The 21,745-nt window shown below is 41.5% G+C and overlaps 1 protein-coding gene across 5 annotated transcripts in view; it reads right to left on the reverse strand.

Moving 5' to 3' along the window:
- Positions 1–21,745, reverse strand: part of TBC1D31 (TBC1 domain family member 31) — a 68,321-nt gene that overhangs the window by 36,718 nt on the left and 9,858 nt on the right. For 3 of the 5 annotated variants that reach the window (XM_059165698.1, XM_059165700.1, XM_059165701.1), the window contains 4 exons: positions 19,443–19,621; positions 11,929–12,080; positions 8,086–8,245; positions 5,479–5,679 (listed from right to left, as the gene is read on the reverse strand). In XM_059165698.1, coding sequence (XP_059021681.1) covers positions 5,479–5,679; positions 8,086–8,245; positions 11,929–12,080; positions 19,443–19,621 — 692 coding nt within the window. The remainder of the gene's footprint in view (positions 1–5,478; positions 5,680–8,085; positions 8,246–11,928; positions 12,081–19,442; positions 19,622–21,745) is intronic. The other 2 variants (XM_059165699.1, XM_059165702.1) reach the window with 1 other exon arrangement.

Raw genomic sequence — 21,745 nt, forward strand, 5'->3', positions numbered from 1 at the left:
AACACAAAATTTATCCCTTGAAAGCTGGCCTTAAATCATAGTATATCAATCTATTTTTTTTTTTAAAAGATGTTTTATTTGAGAGAGCAAGCATGAGAAAGAGCAAGTGAGCGTGTGCGGGGCGGGCAGGAGGCAGAGGCAGAGGAAGAAGCAGACTCCCCAGTGAGCGGAGAGCCCGATGTGGGACTCGATCCCAGGACCCCAGGGCTTCACGACCTTCACGACCTGAGCCAAAGGCAGATGCCACCCAAGCACCCCTAATCCATTTTTTTTTTTACATTTGCGTGATAAAGTTAGTTGTGGTAATCGGCAGAGAAGGCACAGTTGGACATAAGGCCCTCCTAGAACAGGGAGAGAAGCGCCCTAGTATTCTTCGGGCTCAAGTAAACTTCTTTGAGGGAGTAGTCAGACGACATTCCTCTAGAGGCGTGGGACGCCTGCCTCTCTGTCCCTGACTCCACGGAGAAGGCTGTTAGTCCCCTACGGCATCAACAGCTTAACGAGAAATTTGGACAGCACTTCTCATTTTTATGGGAAAATAACAAGAAAATTAACCCCAACAATTTACTTAAGGGAAAATGATTCACTAGCACATTTTCTCTATGAATAATACCACTTTGAAACCAAAAGATCTGTGTTCAAAGGAAATGAGCAGATAAGGCAACCCAGGCTTCCTGAGTTCTAAATATTATGAAAGTACAATGACTTTCACAGACCATTTAAATGTTTGAGGCCATTATTCTAAAAGTTTTCTTAGTAATTAGCCCAGACCCAAATCAAAGACAAGGTGGATGTGTGATTTTTAAAAGATTTTTCTGGAAGCCAAAGTGCCTATTCCTTTCATATGAAAACAGAGAAGAACAACCCAGGGAAGACACCGTATGTCCAAGTGGACACATTAGATTTCAAAAAAACACACGTTAGACACAGTACCTTGCATTCACATTGTCATGAAAGCCAGACAGTGATCTTCCAAGATAATGTCTAATGAAAATGAATAACCATTCCTCGGGAAAGCTCTTTGAAAAGACACCAAACTTTCTGACCTCCTCCCCTCATACTCCCAGAAGAAAAAAGTAGAACAAAGCAAACATCTTGACCCTTTTTTATAACATAGATGACTAAAAGACTACTTTGAGGTTTCAAAGACTTTTCTCATGTTATCTTCAGGGGTTTAGGACTTCTGCTTTTGAAACGTGCAGCCTACTGTCTGAGTCCAAAAAAGTCTTCCCTGGGGCGCCTGGGTGGCTCAGTCGGGTTACGCAGCTGACTTCAGCTCAGGTCATGATCTCAGGGTCCTGGGATCGAGCTCTGTGTCAGGTTCCATGCTTGGTGGGGAGTCTCCCTCTCCCTCTGCCCCCCGCAATGCCTGCCCTCCGTCGCTCATGCTCACTAGCTCTCTCGTGCTTTCTCTCAAATAAATAAAATCCTATTTTAAAAGATTTTATTTATTTATTTGACAGAGATCACAAGTAGGCAGAGAGGCAGGCAGAGAGAGAGGGGGGGGGGAAGCTGGCTCCTTGCTGAGCAGACAGCCCAATGCGGGGCTCGATCCCAGGACCCTGAGATCATAACCTGAGCTGAAGGCAGAGGCTCAACCCACTGAGCCACCCAGGTGCCCCTCAGATAAATAAAATTAAAAAAAAAAGTCTTCCCTTATTGCCATGATGAATACATAACACTGTAAAATGTAAACAGTAGGTAATGTGATAATATACATGGCATAGATACTAAATTTTTGCTTTGAAATTACTATAAAAAGCATTTAAAGTTGCAACTGTTTTTTATTCTTTTTAAAGTTTATTTGACAGAGAGAGACAATGTGAACAAGAACAGGTAGGCAGAGCAGAAGGCAGAGAGGGAGAAGCAGACTCCCTGCTGAGCAGAGAGCCCAATGTGGGATTCAATCTCAGGACCCCGGGATCACCATACCTGAGGTGAAGACAGACGCTTAACCAACTGAGCCACCCAAGTGCCCACAGTTGTAACTGTTTCTATAAGGATTTTTTTTTAAGGTTTTATTTATTTATTTGACAGAGAGAGGAATCACAAGTAGGCAGAGAGGCAGGCAGAGAGAGAGGAGGAAGCAGGTTCCCCATCGAACAGGGAGCCTGATGCAGGGCTCAATCCCAGGACCCTGAGATAATGACCTGAACAGAAGGCAGAGGCTTAACCTTAGAGGCTTAACCCACTGAGCCACTCAGATGCCCCTCAATAAGGTTTTTTAAATAGTGTTTTTCTCAGAGACATTGTCCTTTATTCACATCAAGAAAGAACTCAAGGATAATGGACAATAAAACAATAGCTCTGGTCCCCCCCCAAAAAAAGTATGATTGCCATCTAGTCTATGATTAATTTTTCAATTCTTTAATTTCATCTATGAAATGCAATTAAAACTGGTCTGACTTCTGAATATTGCCCACTTTTAATATCCTTGAATTATCTTCTAAACTCAACCCATTCTTCCAAATCTTTACTAAAATTTTTATTCTAGGGGGGTCTGCGTGACTCCCTTGGTTGAGCATCTGCCTTCAGCTCAGGTCATGATCCCGGAGTCCTGGGATCGAGCCCTGCTTGGCGGAGAGCCTGCTTCTCCCTCTCCCTCTGCCTATTTGTGCTCTCTCTGTCAAGTAAATAAAAAGAAAATTTCTTTTCTATTCTAGTGCCACATCTTTTCTTCTTGACTTCCACGTGCTTCCATGAAATACAATCTCCCAAAAAGTCAGGGCCTAAGATATGGCCTGCATAGCCATACCTTAGTAGTGTTAAAGCTTCAATACATAAGTAGGAATTAGCTTCCTTATTAGCACAATACCAGTAATTCTCCAATGGCCAAAAAACAGACCTTGAAGGAATGGGACATGGGTCAGTTTTGTAGAAACTACAGACCTAAGCCTCCTTGTAAGCCTGCAAAAGTCAGGAAAACAGATAGTGCTGGGAATGTGTACAAAAGCAAAAGAAAAAAGGATTATCCTACTTCCGTTATATGCTAGCTTTTCTAGTCAGTATGATGTTAATTTGCTTAACAAACGGCAGAGAGGAAGTCACTGACCTACTCTCCGGTTTTTCCCAGGTCTCTCTGCCCACATCTATTAATACCCTGTACCTAGCTCCTGCAAAATTCAGCTAAGCTGAAAACCCTCCTTAAGAGCAAACAATGTCATTACAATTGCCAATGTTTACGCGAACAGTAGAGGCTGATTCCATACGGTTAAAGAAAACGTAGCAATGCGCACGCACACACACATTGCAGATGCTCCGCATTCGCCGCAGTCCTGTCCTGTAAAGAAGCTGCAAGTACCGAGTTCGTGATACTGAATCACCGCTCCTGGGGGAAATACCGCTCGGCCCTGGGAGCCAGTGATCACAGCTTTTCTGTCAACCGATCAACATAGAACTTTGTCCAGCATCTGTCTGTGTTCAAAGACCGTTGCTGCACACACATGGTTGACTCGTGAGCGCCGAACTCAGGCCCACAGCACTATTAGTGTGCGCAGACTGAGCTTCCGCACCGCAACCTTCCTGCGCTTAGCATGTCAGTGATGTGGGGGGGTGGGGGGGTGGGGGGGCATTTAAATTGCAAAACCAACAACAAAAAGCACAGACATGGGAAAAATGTGACAGTAAGCAGACCGGAGAAAGGACACTCATTTGCAGAATGAGAGTGGAAATAAGAAGGCCGAGCGCAGCCAGGCGCAACCGGTGCAGAGGAGCTCAGCCCCTCGGGGCTCCGGGGCTCGGCTGGTGTGAACGCCTGTCAGTGTGTGCTGAGTCCTGCCCCGGGTCACAAGTGTGTTTTTACCAGGAGGCGAATTCACTGTTACAGAATCCACAAATATTGAGCATGGACTCTCCACGTTTACAAACAGAGGGAAAAAAAGCCTGGGAAAATATCCCCCCAACATCATCTGAGAAAGGAGGGACTGAGTGAGTCTCATCTCTTCACTTATCTGTTATCTTTTGATTTTTTTTCTGCCTCGACATTATTACTTGTCTAATTAAAAAAAAAAAAAGAAGATAAAGAGCACGAGAAGGAGCACACACATAGCACAAAGACTATGTCATTTGAAGAACCGAACACGGGGCCCAGCTGATGACTAGCTGTGTGATGAGGCTGAGGCTCGAGCTTCTTCGTCCATAAAAGGAAATGGTCACGGGGCGCCTGGGTGGCTCAGTAGGTTAAAGCCTCTGCCTTCGGCTCAGGTTATGATTTCAGGGTCCTGGGATTGAGCCCCACATCAGGCTGCTTCCTCCTCTCTTTCTGCCGCCTGCCTACTTCTCTGTCAAATAAATAAATAAAATCTTAAAAAAAAAAAGGAAATGGGTCAGACCAGGTGCTCAGCAAAGTTCTTCTCAGGGCCAGCAGCCTGACTCCGGTCCTCGCAAGGCTGCACACAGACAATGAGACTAGGCAACAAGCTGGGGAAATTCTAGATAACCATAAAGGAGAAGTGGGAAGTAGACTTGAGGTGAAATGAACACTGCTGCAGATGCAGAAATGAGAATGGACTCTATGAGGGGACGTGAGGGAAGCTACAAGTCTGGGGAAGTGAGACAGCAGAGTAGGCAAGATTAGAGAAGACTCTGACAGGCCTTCGAGTGTGGATTTCAAGTATCAGGCGAAAGGAAGGAAGCTGCTTAGAAACGATGAGGACAGTATTCTTCTGGAGCCATGCTATATAAAATGTGGACTGATGGGCAGAGGCAGGCCCCAAGGGCTTTGAGTTTTGGTATTTTGGATTAAATTACTGTGAACGCAAGAGTTGTTAGTCAGTATAAATACAGGGATGGTTAACGTGGAGAGGGACAACAGGCTGCATTTATATAGGTATTATTTCAAATTTAAGAATTACGACTTAATATTGGCTAGATCTAAAGATATATGGAAACAGTCCTCGTGCGCCAAGATTTCTAGCCTGTAAGATGGGGAGAGAGACCGGGACAGAAATGGAGAGGCCGGGATTGAAGATGTCTTCTGGGAAGGAGATCACGAGGCACGCTGAATGGGACAGGGACCCACACAGATGCCTGTGCGGACGGCAGCAAGTTAAGGAGCACAGCGCTGAGCGCAGGGTGGAGGGGCCTGGCTGGCTCAGTGGGTAGAGCCTGTGAATCTTAAATCTTGGGGTTGTAAGGAACATGCGGCTTTGGGAGGAAGAGGGGAAAAAAACCCAACACCAGATGTATGGATAAGGTCCAAGGAATTTAGAAAATCATGGCATAAAAATTTTGTCTGTTTTTAAGATTTTATTTATTTGAGAGAAAGAAAGGAAGGGAAAGCACCGAGGGAGAAGCAGGCTCCCCACTGAGCAGAGAGCCCGATGCAGGGCTCTATCCCAGGACCCTGGGATCATGACCTGAGCCGAAGACTGACGCTTAACCGACTGAACCACCCAGGCGCGCCAAGATTTTATTTTTGATGATACAGCATTTAAATCTTAAAAAAAAAATTGTGATGTTCTTTACTTGATCACATACCTTATTTATTTCCTGGGTTAGAGCTTGAACTGAGTATATGTTCAGACTTCCGTTTTCCATAATGGATGCAATGTACCGCCCATGTGGGCTAATTACTGATGAGCTAATTCCTTCATCAAGACTCCCAATTTCAAAGAGAAGTTTACAAGTCTGTGTATTGATGAATCTCATTATACCATCTTGACTTAGCACTCCAAGAACCTAAGGGTAAAGAGAAACAATATGAGTTCCAAAAACACATTTAGAAAGTCAAAGGTCTCAGAAGTTAACTAGAGTTACTACATGATCATTATACAATGTGTACAAATATCAAATCATTATGAACCTAATGTTTTATGTCAATTATACAATTAAAAACAGTCAACTCCTTAACATGAAACTACACATACTTACATGTACATATGTGTATATAGTTATATATGGGCTTGTTTTTTTCTTTTTTTGAGGGGAGGAGAGTCAGAGATTCTACTGGTAAAGAGCTGTTACATTCAAAATTCCTAATTAAGGCTCATGTACATTTGCCCCTTTTAGGTCTAGATAAGCCTGGCTCTGACCAGAAGCAGCAAGGTGCCCATCCCAGGGGACTGTGGCAGGAAGCATCCGTACCAGACCCTTCAGAGGAATACGGCTGATTAGACAGTCCTTCACTTTGGCCTCCGCTCTGGCTGTCAGAGGCAAGGAGAGAGGAGGCTTTGTTTTCGTTCACCAGCCCCACAGCTTGATCAGAACGAGCACGGGTCCTGCTGCGTCGCCAGAAACCTGACTCTGGCAGGTGTAAGAGGGAATAGAGAAAGCAAGCCTGTGGGCTGCAAGGAAGGGGAACGGGAAACTGGTTTTTAAAGGGGGGAAAACTTAGTTTTAACTCACGTAATTTGAAAAATTAAAAATAAGTACTAAAAAAGTGTAAGTCAATACACAGTAGAGCCCTCTACTGGCTTGTCCACACCCGGCTTCTCCGCCCACCACGGGCTGCACCGAGATGCTGACGTCACCTGCTACACGAGAGGTGACAGTCTGGAAGTGGCTGGAAGCAGTCTGGAGGTGGCAATCTCTTCTGTCGGGTCAGGCTGGCGGAACCCCCCCCATTCATAGTTGATGCAACCTTTCTAGAGGGCAATTTGGCAAGATCCTCAAAATGACAGACGCACATCACCTTGACCCTACTGTTTCAGCTCTGGGTGAAATGGGGTGTGTGAAATGGTACATGCAAAAATTTATCCAGCGCACCGTTATTTGTTTGTTTGCTTTTTAAGATTTTATTTATTTGAGAGAAAGAGAATAAGACAGCACGGGGAGGGGCAGAGGCAGACTTCCTGGTGAGTATGGAGCTCAATGCAGGGCTCAATTTGGGGCTCGATCCCAGGACCCTGAGATCATGATCTGAGCCCAAGGCAGACACTTCACTGACTGAGCCATCAGGACACCCCTCAGTGCACCATTATTTGTAGTAAAGAAGAACTAAAAATAGGCTAGGTGCCCAATAACTAAACACTGGTTAAAAAATTATGAAATACTATAGAGATGTTAAAAAAAAAAAAAGAAATTCTGTACTGATACAGAACAATCTTTAAGGTCAATTAAGTGAAGAAAAGCAAAAAAAAAAAAAGTAAAGAAATGCAAGGCACAAAGCTGCATTAAAAAAGTGGGAGAAAGACTGGACTTAGAACAACAGAGGTTATGGAGAGTGAGTAACTGGGCAAAAGGGAGAGAAGAATAAGAGATTTCACATCATTGTCTTATTTTTAAATGTTTTTTATATTTTATTTTTTTTTATCTTTTATGTTTTTACTTTCCTTTTATTTTATTTATTTTTTTAAATGTTTTTATGTTGTGAATGCTTGTCTATTCAAAAACCTTATGTTAGGAGTACTTGGCCAGCTTAGTTGGCAGACCACGTGACTCTTGATGTCAGGGTCATGAGTTATATATAACTTGTTAAAGTACAAGACTCAAAACAGTCAAATTATGATAAGGAAGCTAAAGTCTGACTACTCAACTATTAAAAAGAAAAATGGTGTGAGGGTGCCTGGTTGATTCAGTCTGTAGAGAATGTGACTCTGATCTCAGGGTCGTGAGTTTAAGCCCCATGTTGGGTGCGGAGTCTACTTTTAAAAAGGAATAAAATGAAATAAAATACATAAGCAAAGAAAATTTTTACAAAATGTTATGTGTGGTGGGGGTACTCTATAAACTAAGGCAAGTTACAAAGAAAACATGTTTCACAAAACTGAGGTACAGTTATGGTAGATCAAACAGTACAACAAAAAGAAAAATTTAAATTCTACTTCCCCCTTTAATCCTTACAATTAATAGGAATGTTGACAAATCACTTCATGTTTCTAAGTTTTAATGTCAGTCCACGTAATGGTGCAAATAAAAAACAACATGCTAAAGCACCCTGTAAACCATAAAGCCTGACACATAGTTAGAGCACACTGATTTTAGAAAAAGGATAAATTGTCAATAATACACAGAAGCTAATATTGTAAATTTTTTTCAATTTTAGACTCCATGTAATCTTAGCAATTTCAAGTCCTTATAACAACCACGGGACAAAAGCAAAGACAGTTCAGAAATTGTGTAGTGTCCTACCTTTATTTTACTAACCTGATTAGAACCAGCATCAAAACTATCGGGGAGAAATTCGAGGTGGCGGATGGCTCGGACTTTAGTAGGCATCTGAATAATTCTGAACAGCTGTTTAGCGTCCAAGCACCACAGGTGAAGGTGATTTGACTTCCCTCCGGCAGCCAGGATGCGACCATCTCTGTGGAACAAAAGGTGAGGGAGTATGACCAGGTGGACTGTTGCCAGCAGCGAGGTCCAACATGACCCAGCGGGATCGAAATGTTCTCTCCCCGCGCTGCCCAACGTGCTCACTATGGCCACATGTGACTGAGAACTTGAAATGTGCCTAATGCTTCTGAGGAAATAAATTAACTTCATTTTTTACTAAACAGTCCCATGCAAACAGTGGCTACCATATGGGAAAGCTCAGGTTTACGGCCTGTGTATTTTTTACGTATTGTACCAAGATACCAGCTTAACAAATGCTTGTTTGATGACTTCACTGAGGATTTCTGAGTAACATTTATCTTTTACACCAAAATCTCGAAGTCATTACCATTCCCCAACTTCCTCTACTTCACACAGGACTAAACTGAGTTGGTACCGCACTGCTACATGAAAACCCAAAAAGCCCCGACTTTTTCTCTTCCTGCGCAAACCAAGCTGCTTCTTCAAGGCACAAAAATAATACGCTGCACTAGCTCGCGACACTGCTGCTCATTTATTCATCAAGGACTTGCAAGGCCTCTACTGCAAGCCAGGTGTTGTCAGGCACCAGGGACACAATGGGAACCAGGCAGGCGGGATCCCGGCTCTTGTGGGATTTTTCAGTCGAGAGGAAGGGAAGGCAGCAAACAGACGCACGGGATCTCAGCTGCCGGTAAGTTTTATAAAGAGCTGTAACAGGAGATGGGAGTTACAGGGTTGGGAAAGGAGGAAGGTCTACGGTCTACTCCCTAAAAAATGTGAGTGAGCCAGTTACGGGATGATCGGGAGGAAGAATCCCATGCTGGTCGGTATTCCAGACTGGTCGATGTGTGGCTGTTGAGAAAGGAATAAGGTTAGCCCCCTCAGGAAGACAGAGAAGGCACGTTCCATCGTGGCCAGAATCGTGTTAAAGGGAAAGTAAATAGGAGGAAATCGAGGAAAACCGAGGCCAGATGGCAGAGGCCTCAGGGATATTATGGGGAGTTTGGATTTTATTCTGATTGTAAGGTAAAGCCTTTTCAGGGAGTTCAATAGGGAAGTGACATGATTCGACTTATGACTTAAAAAAAGACCACTCTAGGGCACCTGCGTGGCTCAGTTGGTTGAGCAACTGCCTTCGGCTCAGGTCACGGTCCTGGAGTCCCAGGATCGAGTTGCGCATCGGGCTCCCAGCTCCATGGGGAGTCTGCTTCTCCCTCTGACCGTCTCGCCTCTCATGTTCTCTCTCACTGTCTCTCTCTCAAATAAATAAATAAAATCTTTAAAAAAAAAAAAAAAGAAAGAAAAGACCACTCTATCAGGGCATCTGGGTGGCTCAGTCAGTTAAGCGTCTGCCTTTGGCTGAGGTCATGATCCCAGGGTCCTGGGACAGAGCCCTGCATTGGGCTCCGGGCTCAGCAGAAAGCCTGGTTCCCCCTTTCCTCCCCATTTGTGCTCTCTCTCTCTCTCTCAAAATAAATAAATAAACTCAAAAAAAAAAAAAAAAGAAAAAGAAAAGAAAAGGAAGGGAAAAGAAATTTAAAACAAGGAGACCAAATTAGGCGACTATTACAGGAGTCCGGAGAGGCCAGGGTAGTGGGAGGAGGGTAATAGCTGTGACAAGGCACAGGTCAGACCAAGTCACGGTATCACTCGGTGGAACTCATGGAATTTATTCATGACTTCGAAGATGGTGAGAGGAAAATAAGGAAATAACATGTATTTTCTAGCTCTTTCCACTGGAAAGGCCAAGGAGAGTGACCAGATCAGTCACACGAGGAGTACCCCTAGCATCCAGACTGGGTTTTGAAATATCATCACCCCCTAAAACAAATCCAGGCGCTTTAGAAAAATGGCCGATTCCAGGTTTGAGATAGAAAATGCGTAAGATAAGCCTGGAACACATCTCGTCAGATGAGCAAGAATGAGAGCTTTCAAAACAGACAACTCAGGTTGTATCAAAGGGTTTTCAGAGCCAACTTGAAAGAATTCCAGTGGTCACAAGGAAGAGAACGGGAGCATTACTACGGATAATGTTAACAGACTGAATCACTTCGACTATGATTAAATCCATTCATTCACAAAGATTAAAGACAAAGCCCTCACTGGCGACCTCTGAAAGATGCCAATAAACCAATTTATTATTTTTCATAAAAAAAATCAGACAGTCAAAGTCAGTCTGACTCTTGATCTCAGAGTCATGAGATTGAGCCCCATACTGGGCTCCACTAAAAAAAAAATTGTTTTTTTTTTTTTTTAAAGACGGGGAAAGCAAGCATTTATCCTGACTTTCCTTTGCAGCTATAAAATAACCAAAGAGTGGACGAGAGGAAGTTCCTCTCTACAGAAGGTTTCTGGTAAATAAGGGAAGAAGGAATGACAGAATTAGCCTGGCACCATTTTGCTAACCTTTAAGGCAATACTGGTTCTAGGTCATGATCATCGATGGCCACTAGCCACTAAATCACGAAAGAAGTGTTCTTCTGATGAAAGTATGCAAACCATTATCATTATCATGTCTTCCTGACCCCAAATCAAGCCTGAATCAGACCAAGCCTCCAATTTATAGGAAATCTAGGTGTGACCAGTATACAGGAAATACAGACAAGACAGGATCATATTAAACACTAACACAGGGATATAAAAAGCAAAACCTTAAATATAGAGAGTGCTATAGCACAAAAGACCAGTTCCTTAACAAGCAAATAGCAAGGAAAACCTTAGAAAAGGGATATATCATCCAAGACACTATGTGAAACTTGTTTGGTTCCTGATTTGAACAAAGACTGTTATATGACAATATTAAGAAATTAATCATTTTTTAAAAGTGTGATAAATGGGTTAACTAACTGGAGTTTAAATAAAAACTTGGGGGAAAAAAAGTGACAATAGTCACACTCATCCACAAGGATGGAGTTATCCTTGAACTGGTTATGTTCCAAAAAGGACCCTTTCTTTAGAGATACACACTGAAATATTTATGGATGAAATGATATTGCTTGGGTTTTGCTTTAAATTAATGCAGTAGGCAGTAGAAGGTAGTAACAGGTTGAGTTATAGATAAAATAAAAATGGCTATAAGTTATTACAGCTAATGAGAATGCTACAATTAGGGTTTCCTGTATTCTTCTATTTTTATGTACATTTGAAATTTGCCACAGTAAGTTAAAAAGAAAAAGTTCTACAGAACGTATATAAGTTCGAAGGAATATTTTCTCACATGACGATAAGATAATGAAAACAGAATGAAAATTCGTTAAATTTTCCTGGAAGCTAGAATTCTTAAAAATTCTGTGTTTTAAAAATGTACATTTGGATCGGAGAGGGATACAAACCATAAGACACTCTTAACTCTAGGAAACAAAGTAAGGGTTACTGGAGGGGAGGTGGGGAGGGAGGGGGTAACTGGGTGACAGGCCTCAAGTTCACAGGACAGAATGAGCACAGGGTGTCACACACAACTGATGCATCACTGAGCTCTCTCTGAAACTAGGGATGCACTACACGTTAATCAACCGAATTTAAATAAAATAACATTTTTAAAAAAATTTACATCTAGGGTGCCTGGCTGGCTCAGTCCAGAGAGATGTACGACTCTTGATCTCAGGGTCATGAGTTTGAACCCCAGGATGGGTAGAGGGATTACGTAAAAAAAAAAAAAAATAAAGTCAAACCAAAAAGTGAAATGCACCTTACCTGGTCACGGCAAATACTTTGTATAATATACTAGAGCTTTCAGGTGGAGCTGGCAGCTGGTATCTGCAAGAAAGAGTATCACATTCCCAGGCGAAGATGGAGTTATCCTTGAAACAGCTGAGGATCGTATTACTTAATGGCAAAAAGAATACCTAGAGAGGGAGAAAAACAGTTCTTGTTCGTGTAGCCCACAGCTCTCTTTACATTTAAAATTATACAAGTTGTCGATCTTTAGTTTGAAAAATTACTTTTTCTTAAACTCAAAAAAATATACATTTATGACAGGACAGGATAACACTGAAATCTCGTATACTATTATAAAACTGAAAAGAAAAGGTAAAACTATTTAAATAAAAAAATTGGGGACTAAATTGACTAGGCAGTTCATAAAATACAAAGTAACAATTTAAAAATATTTACCCTTATAAAAGTTTCAAGTGAAAATAACACTATGTGTATCAAACTGACTTTAAAAATAACATAAACACATATATAAGCTAGACATACACTAACATGTGAACTCTGTTCATGAACTACGACTACTATCAACATGACATGAAACAGGAACTACTCATAAAGATTACATATTAAATGCTGCTGAGAGTAGAGGAAACGGGCAATGTCCGACCAGGATGCTGGTAATAAAAACTGATTACAGACACCACATGACCTATCTCAACAGCCTTGAAAATACATCTCTCTTCTGAACCAATCAGTGTGTTTCTAAGAGCTAATCCTTTGGAAGAAAAAAATCAACAAGGTGCTTTGAGATAAATGTATACAAATGTTTGTTGAGCGTTATTTATAAAAGTAAAAAGTTGAGGGGCGCCTGGGTGGCTCAGTGGGTTAAAGCCTCTGCCTTGGGCTCAGATCATGATCCCAGGGTCCTGGGATCAAGCCCCAAATTGCATCGGGCTCTCTGCTCAACGGGGAGCCTCCCTCCCCCACTCTCTCTGCCTGCTTCTCTGCCTGCTTGTGATCTCTGTCAAATAAATAAATAAAATCTTTAAAAAAAAAATTTTTTTTTTAAAGTAAAAAGTTGAAAACAAAACCATGATGTTTTGTTAAGGGACTCAACTTATTTCATGGACAATTGCAACTAAGCTTGTAGCAAAGTTGGAAATACTTATTTTACTCTAATTTCTGTGTTTCTAATACATACGCTCTGAATAATGCTGCTTTTGATCATACAAAATTTTAGTTAAAATTCATCATTTTCTCATGAGAATGTTGATGGCCTCTAGTATGATTTTGTGTGTCATTTGTGTAAAGCATACAAAGGGAGGGAGGGAAAAGAAAAGAAGGAAAGAAAATGGAAGAAACCTGTGCCCGAAGAACATACTCCTGCCCATCATCTCAAAATAGTCTTCTCGCATAGCCTGGGACATCTCGCGTGGTGGATCCTTAGTTACATCTCTAGCTCTTTATTTTTTGACTCCCAGCTGGAATAGCCTTCTTACTGGCATTACAGCTTATTATAATATTTTATATTGGAATTTATTTTGTCCTTGTTTCTGCTGGTCTGTCTTTATAAGCTTTATTATTCTTTTAAGAATATATGATTTGGGGGTGCCTGGGTGGCTCAGTGGGTTAAAGCCTCTGCCTTCGGCTCAGGTCATGATCTCAGGGTCCTGGGATCGAGCCCCACATTGGGCTCTCTGCTCAGCAGGGAGCCTGCTTTCTCCCCTCTCTCTGCCTACTTGTGATCTCTGTCTGTCAAATAAATAAATAAAATCTTAAAAAAAAAAAAAAAGAATATATGATTTGGATTCGTATTACAGCGGAACAGGGACTCACCCCGGAGGCAGAACACCTTGAACAATCTGTAGCCTCGCATTCTGACTCCTGATTGGTAGGCCACCTTCACCATTTTCTAGTGTCCGAAGGAGGCCCATCTTCTCTGAAATGCTACATTCTTTGGGAATGAGGTGCGCAACGTTTCGAACACTGGAATTTCTCCTGAGTATTTAGTCTGGAGGCCGTCATCATAGTGATGACAGGGAGCAGACCCAAAACGACTGTCTGGGGGAAAGCAGGCTCAAAACCAAATCGCCCGTGGCTTCCGCCAGCGTCGCAAACATAATGAATCCGTAAGGCACCTAAATGCAATACTTCTGCAACCTTGCATCTAATTTGTGTCATCACCCAGTCTATTATATATATGCAGTTAAGAAATGATTCTAATAATTAATGTTATTACTATATTACTATCAAAATTTCAGAGGATTGAAACCCGTAATTTTTTTAATAGTTTTTTTTCCCCCTTAGAGGTGGAGTGTGGGGCAGAGGCTGGGAGACAGAAAATCTTCAGCAGGCTCCACGTCCCGCATGGGCCTGACACAGCACTCCATCTCAGGACCCTGAGCGGAAATAGAGAGTAAGACGCTCAACTGACTGATATTATATATATCAAGTGCCCCAAGAAACCTACAAATTTTATAATGACAGTTGAAGGTTTTATCATGAACTATTTTTCTCATATGCATGTAACAGTATCTCTTAAAATAATAGTGCTAAAAAAAAAAAAAACCACAACCCATACGTACACACACACATAATGCACTACGGGACTTACCGGTTAATTAAAACAATCTACTCAGTGTTAATGCTAATAAGACAAAATAAAAAATGCTAATTCGACTGCTGTCCTTGCCTGAATCAACCCCCACTTTTGTCCTTGGCTCACTTTGTCAAAGACTATCTCTGGTAGATGGTTTGCCAACTGGTTCAGGAAGATTTATGACAGCCTTTATTGAAAGAATATGAAATAAACACATTGTGATCTATAATTATTGCACGGAAATGCTGTTTGAAAGCCGATGTCAAAAAAAGTGACTTAAGATTTTTATTACAATTAGCAATATTTTTCTAAAAAAGTAATAAAGTTTATTCCTACTGGGAGAAGCCAAAGCTTAAAAATTAATGAACACCAACTGCTATTTTAGGGGAAGAGCTGTGATAGATTATTGCCTACATGATTATTCATTACTAGATTTGTGATTTTAATTGCCAGATTTTAATGATTATAAAATTGTTCCTAATGAATCGTGTCATTATTCAGATAGTGTTATCTCTTGATAATCATAAAAAGCTTAGAAAAAGCTTGAAAAGCACTAACAAAATACACTTTTTGGAGGGTTGGGTAAAAGGTTTTCCTCATAAAATATGAAAATCCTAGCCTTTCCAACTCACTTGTGAGAATTAGGTGAACTCTTTCCAAAGTTGAGAGTTCAGTACAATAATAAAGAGCAAGCTAAACCAAATACACAATTCAGCGGAAATTTAGTGAGCGCCCACTGTATACAGAGACTAAATTCAGTAACATGTTTTTTCTTAAACATTTCCTCATATCCATCACAACCTTTTCCGATACATACTGAACCACAGTAATCAGAAACCCTAAGATTTATTTTTAAAAATCCCAAAGTAAATATTTTTTTTTTTAAAGATTTTATTTATTTGATAGAGAGAAATCACAAGTAGACGGAGAGGCAGACAGAGAGAGAGAGGGGAAGCAGGCTCCCTGCTGAGCAGAGAGCCCGATGCGGGACTCGACCCCAGGACCCTGAGATCATGACCTGAGCCGAAGGCAGCGGCTTAACCCACTGAGCCACCCAGGTGCCCCCCAAAGTAAATATTTAATTTAAATATTCTACCTCCAACATCAACAAAATAATCAAAATTTACTCATAGGAAGAGGTGTAATTGGCTTACCCGAGAGGCAATACGGTACAATAGAGTGACTCTGGAATAAGACAGGCTTAGATTCAAACCACACGTCTTTGGTGAGCTCTGTGACACTGGGCACATTACTTAATGCTTCTGAACTGCAGATTCCCCATTTGTAAAATGAGAATAGCATCTACTTTTAGGATTATTTAAGTTTAAAAATAACAAACACTGTTAGTTATATAGTAAAACTCAACAACTGGTATTGATTATTCCCATAACAGGGGACAAAAACCAGTGGAATGATGTTGGAGTGACAGGTTCTTTAAAAACATTTTGAAATCAGGGGCGCGTGGGTGGCTCCGTCGGGGAAGTGTCCAAGGCTTGATTTTGGCTCAGGTCATGATCTCAAGATGGTAGAGGGAGCCACGTGCTGGGCTCTGTGCTCAGTGGAGAGTCTTCCTGAAAATCTCTCTCTCCCTCTGCTTCTGCCCCTCCCCCTGCTGGCGCATGCATGCACGCTCCCCCTTTTTAAATTAAATTTTAAAAATCTTTAAAAAAGAAAAAAAGAAAAGAAAAACATTTTGAAATCAAAGGTCCAAAGTTATTTTTCTGAAACCCTTGGTGTTAGATGTGTATGCCTGAATTCAGAATTATTCCCAATCTGAGAAAGGTAATATGAGGTATGTTCTGGAACAGTATGTAGAACCCCTGGGGAACCCAGAGCAACTCTCCGTTACTCAAATATATGAACATTTCAGCCTCCTGGCGGTTCAGTTCAGGTTTTGCTGCCAGATGAGTTCAGACAAGATTGGGTTTTGCCATGAAGTGAGTTACTTGAAAACTTCCGGGTTTCTGTATGGCTAATGAGACACTATTTATCTATTTCATGTAGTTCACAAGAGACAGAACAGTTCCCTTACAGCTTTTTGAAGATAACTAACTGCACTGAGATAATCCCGCAGCAGAACCAGATAACAGATGAGAACAACAGACAACAGTAAAAGCCGCAGCAGCTGTAGCTGACTTGGTTGTAAGCATTTGTTATACCAGAGCAGGTGCTAGGTGCTAGGTGCTCAGTGCTCTGTATAAGCGATCACATCCCATCCTGGAGTCAATCCTACAGTACCTGCTGCTCCCATCTGCATCCTACACACAAGGTAAATAGCTTGTCGAAAATGCTGAACAGGAATCTACTCAAGACTTTAGACGCAACTTCTGTCTGACAAGAAATGCAAATGAAAGAATAAGTTAAATGACATAATGATGAATGAATAGTTATACTTATTCAGAATTTGGGGCATTTTCTAGGACAACTAGCCTGGTTGCTCTCAAAATAAATAAATGAATAAATGTCATGGGATAAATGGTAAAAGGCTATTTTATTTTATTTTTAAAGATTTATTTGAGTGGGGGGCATGTGTGGGGAAGGCAGAGGAACAGGGAGACAAGAGAATCTTAGGCAGACTCCCCACTGAGGGTAGAGCCCAACGCGGGGCTCGATCTCATCACCTGGAGATCATGACCTGAGCCAAAATCAGGAGTCGGATGCTTAACCAACTGAGCCACCCAGGTGCCCCAGTAGAAGACTACTATTTTAGATTAAAAGGAGCCATGATAAAAGGAGACTGTGCACAGCATCATTTGTCACCTTGTATCTCTCTCTCTCTCTCTCACACACACACACATACAAAGTCACAAAAGTTCTGTTTAAAATAAAGAATCAGAAACTGGAAAAAAAACAAAGATTTAGTAAAAACTTGGTAAGAATAAAGTTTTACTTTAAGATTAGTTTAAAATTACTTTCTATTTTCAACAGAATAAGCCAGGAGTGGCAACAGTCTGGCCCCTTCAGCTCTTGTATAGCCCAGAAGCTAAGAACGGTTTTTACATTTTAAAATTATTTCATTGTAGATGGTTATATAAGTACATACATAATATCCTCAACTTTGCTCTTGGTCTGTAAAACCAAGAATATTTATTAGTGGGTCCTTCGAGAAAAAGTTTGCAGGTAATGTACAGACTAAGATAGCCTATTATTCTAGAACAATATACCTATATGCATACTGCATATTCTACATATGTTTTCTTTATTTTATTCTCATATTGCTAACATTTGGAGTCCCATCTTTTAAACTAAGATGTCTAAATGACCAAGCAAGGTTAGAATTGGCAACGATCCAGCATCTAGTAATTTTAACTTCATGGTAAAAAGAACAGATGGTTTTTGTGTCACTGTTTCATAACTCTGTTTCCATTGTGGGTTCAATTCCCAATGTGTTCTTCTTTTGAATTTAGAATTCAATTTAATGCTGAAGCAATTAAAGAAGAAAAGACCTACTAAGATATTTGGCCTAAACCCCTAAAGAATAAGGTGGCTACAACTTTTATCTCTTTTTAATTATTAAAGACAATCTAAAGAACTCTGAGATTTCCATGGAGACTACAAAATACATTTCTGGTTGACATGCACTGTTAGCTGTTCACATTAACGACCAAGAAATTAAAAGCAATACCGCATGGACAATATAACCAGAAGCAACAGAATGAATCACACGGGAGACTCAGACGATCCTGAAAACAATATTAGGCTAATCAAATGGAGAAAGCAAAATTAAGCCTTAAAGGCAAAAGAAGTCGTTATTTTTTTTAAAACTGATATATGCATACAAAGGAATAGAGATCAACAATAAAAAGGAATGAACTACGGGTAAGTCCAACACCATGCATGAATCTCAAAACCCTCATGCAGAAGGAGAAAAGCTTTACAATTACCATTTCTGACTAGTTCTCTGTTTGAAATTTTAGGACAAAACTTATCTACGGTGGAAAGACATCAGGATAGTGCTTCCCTGGATAGGGAAAAGAGAGAACTTTCTCGAATGATGAAAGTAATATGTCTGCACAGGTTACAAAAGTGTATGTAATTGACAAAACTTAACAAATGAATACTCAAGATTTGTGCATTTCATCATATATAAATTCCACATCAACAAATACTGAAACCTAGTCAATTAAATTCAGGCTGAAATATTTTTGGGCAAGTATACTGACGTCTGCAATTCACTTTAAAATGAAAAAAAAAAAGGGATGCCTGGGTGGCTCAGTCGGTTGGGCTGCTGCCTTCGGCTCAGGTTGTGATCCCGGGGTCCTAGGTTCAAGTTCCACATCCAGCTCCTTGCTCGGCAGGGAGCCTGCTTCTCTCTCTGCCTCTGCCTGCCACTCTGCCTGCTTGTGCTCTCTCTCTCTGACATATATATAAATAAATAAAATCTTAAAAATAAAAAAAAGAATAAATGGAGGGACAGAAAGATGGATAGACCCAGAATACAGTCTAGGGACATAAGTACAGTAAAAGATAATAAAGGAACATGTTAAGGGCAGAATCTAACAGAATATATGGGTTCACTGTGAAATTCTTACAAATCTACTCTGTTTGAGTTTTTTTTTTTGACAGAGAGGATCACAAGTAGGCAGAGCAGCAGGCAGAGAGACAGAGGGAAGCAGGCTCCCTGCTGAGCAGAGAGCCTGATGCGGGGCTCGATCCCAGGACCCTGAGATCATGACCTGAGCCAAAGGCAGAAGCTTAACCTACTGAGCAACCCAGGTGCCCCTATGTTTGAAATTTTTTTAAGACAAAAAGCTCAGTAGGTTATAAACTTTAGCCACAGGCAACATCTTCATTCCGATGGGCCACTCTGCTTTGCGTGTTACTGTGTTACGAGAACACAGCTATGTGGGACAAAGTGAATCATTCATTACTCTTATGTCACCTATAAATCCTACTGACCAAGAAACTAGTCCGAGAAGCACAAAAGGCCAAGATGCACCCCACCTCCACTGACCTTTTGGATACCCACAGACTGTCGAATATTCAGCTTTCTTTTCCTCTGAAAGGTATCCAAGTCCCACAGCTGGGCCGTGTCAGAAGAAGTGGTGATGGCGTATCTCCCGGAGGCATGCACGGAGATCGAGAACACGGATGACTCATGTCCCCTCATCCAGCTAACCAGCTCCTTGCTAACTGTGGCAGAAAGTAGAAGTTACACAGGTAGAATACTGTAGCTCATCCCAGCCCGGATTCACTGATGGCTGGTATTTACGAGACACCTGCGCTCAACATCTACAAAAGAAAAAGCCAGTAGAATAAACGCACCACGGAGCACATAACATGCCCGTCACCAACACGCAAGGTGACAAGGCCAAATGAGGAAGGGCTTAAGAACAGCTTTCAGGGACGCCTGGGTGGCTTAGTGGGTTAAGCCTCTGCCTTCCGCTCAGGTCATGGTCTCAGGGTCCTGGGATCAAACCCTGCATCAGGCTCTCTGCTCAGCGGGGAGCCTGCTTTCCCCTCTTTCCACCTATCTGCCTACTTGTGATCTCTCTGTCAAATAAATAAATAAAATCTTTATTTTAAAAAAAAAAAAAAGAACAGCTTTCAGTGGGACAGTACGGAGTCTGGACTTTCCCTTGGGAGGCGTAGTTTGGTGTAGAAGAGCAGCATATCTGGTGTGTATTTTAGACCGAGCACTTCAAAGACAGGTGGTGGATATACTGGAAAGAAGGCAGAGATGAGACAACTGATTTCTTTGTTGCTGTGATAATCCAGGAAGGAGACAAGGAAGGTCTAGAACTAGAAACGTGACAATGGAGAAAGGAACAAATTTGAGAACTATGAAGGAGAAATGCAAAGGACTTTGTGATCAAATATAGGTGTTGAAATAAAAGACGAGAGGGGCGCCTGGGTGGCTCAGTGGGTTAAGCCTCTGCCTTCCGCTCAGGTTATAGAATTTTAAGTGATGTTAAGTGATTTTTAAGTTCTCTTTTCATTTTCCTGTGTTTCCAGATTTGCTGTGGTAGGCAAGTTTTACTTTCACGATCGGAAGTTTTTCCTCCAGAAAGAAGAAACTGGGGAGAATAGTCCGAAAGCAAGATGTAAATCTGGGAAACATTAAGATACAAAGTAGGTCAAAAATGAAAACAGAGGGAACAGAGAGAAGCCGCTGGGGAGCGAGCAGTAGTTTCCCAACACCAGTCTAAAGTCTGGCATTAGTTAATGATCAATTTTTCACTGGTTTTCAGTGAAATGAGAAAAATAAGGATAATGAAATGAAGCTTAAATTTAAAGTACTACCTTTTAATCGAGGATTATATCTTTCTAACTTCTTTTATGTTTAAAAAAATCTCATTTCAGGAAATGCAGTTCTATTGTTTTTTCCAATGTCATTTAGCAAAATTAAAAGTTGACAACCCGTCTGAGCTGTTCCTCTACTTTTTCCTTTTAATTGGGTGAAAAATCCCAAAGTCCAGGGACCACTCCAATAACCCAGGAGGGAGCCTCGTAAGAAGCCGTCGGGAGAGTAGAAGAGAACGTGGAGAGAAGAGCAGGACGCGGAGGCCCTGCCCTGAAGCAGAGTGCTCAGCGCTACCGAGAGGCAGAAGGGCAAGTGCAAAGAGGGTTTCAACAATCAGAGGTCACTAAGGACCTTAGAGGAGCAGGGAGTGCGGGAGGAAGAATTCTAACTCGGAATCGGCCGCTGCAGGCTACGAAGCCGGGGCTTTAGCAGTGAAGAGGAAGGTACTCATGGAGTTGGAGACAACATCACTGGTGGGGGAAGGGGCTCAACACCCAGAAGAGACTGCAAGAAGAGGGACCTGAGAAGAGAGAATCCGAGGGAAAATCACAGATGAGTATCAACATTCAGTGTTTTAGACTTTCTGCGGCAGCAGCTTCTGTAACCGAAACCTGGAGGCGGCGGTTTCAAGTCCATTGAGAGAGAACAGGTTTAATGGTTACCGTTCTGCCGACAACTACACAGCGGAATATTACATGCTCATTTTAAAATGCTGCACAGATTTTTAACGAGGTTAAGAAGATGATTCCACCAAAGAATCTAGAAAGGATGGTCACGTGTTTGTTAGAATGTAAAAGAGGGGGCGCCTCAGGTGCTCAGTTGGTTAAGCGACTGCCTTCGGCTCAGGTCATGATCTTGGAGTCCTAGGATCGATCCCCGCATCAGGCTACTTGCTCGGCAGGGCGTCTGCTTCTTCCTCTGACCCTCCCCCTTCTCATGCTCTCTCTCTCTCTCTCAAATAAATAAATAAAATATTTAAAAGGGAAAAAAAAAGGAATGTGAAAGAGGTGGGC

The sequence above is a fragment of the Mustela lutreola genome, chromosome 3, assembly GCF_030435805.1.
Source record: "Mustela lutreola isolate mMusLut2 chromosome 3, mMusLut2.pri, whole genome shotgun sequence".
NCBI lineage: Eukaryota > Metazoa > Chordata > Mammalia > Carnivora > Mustelidae > Mustela > Mustela lutreola.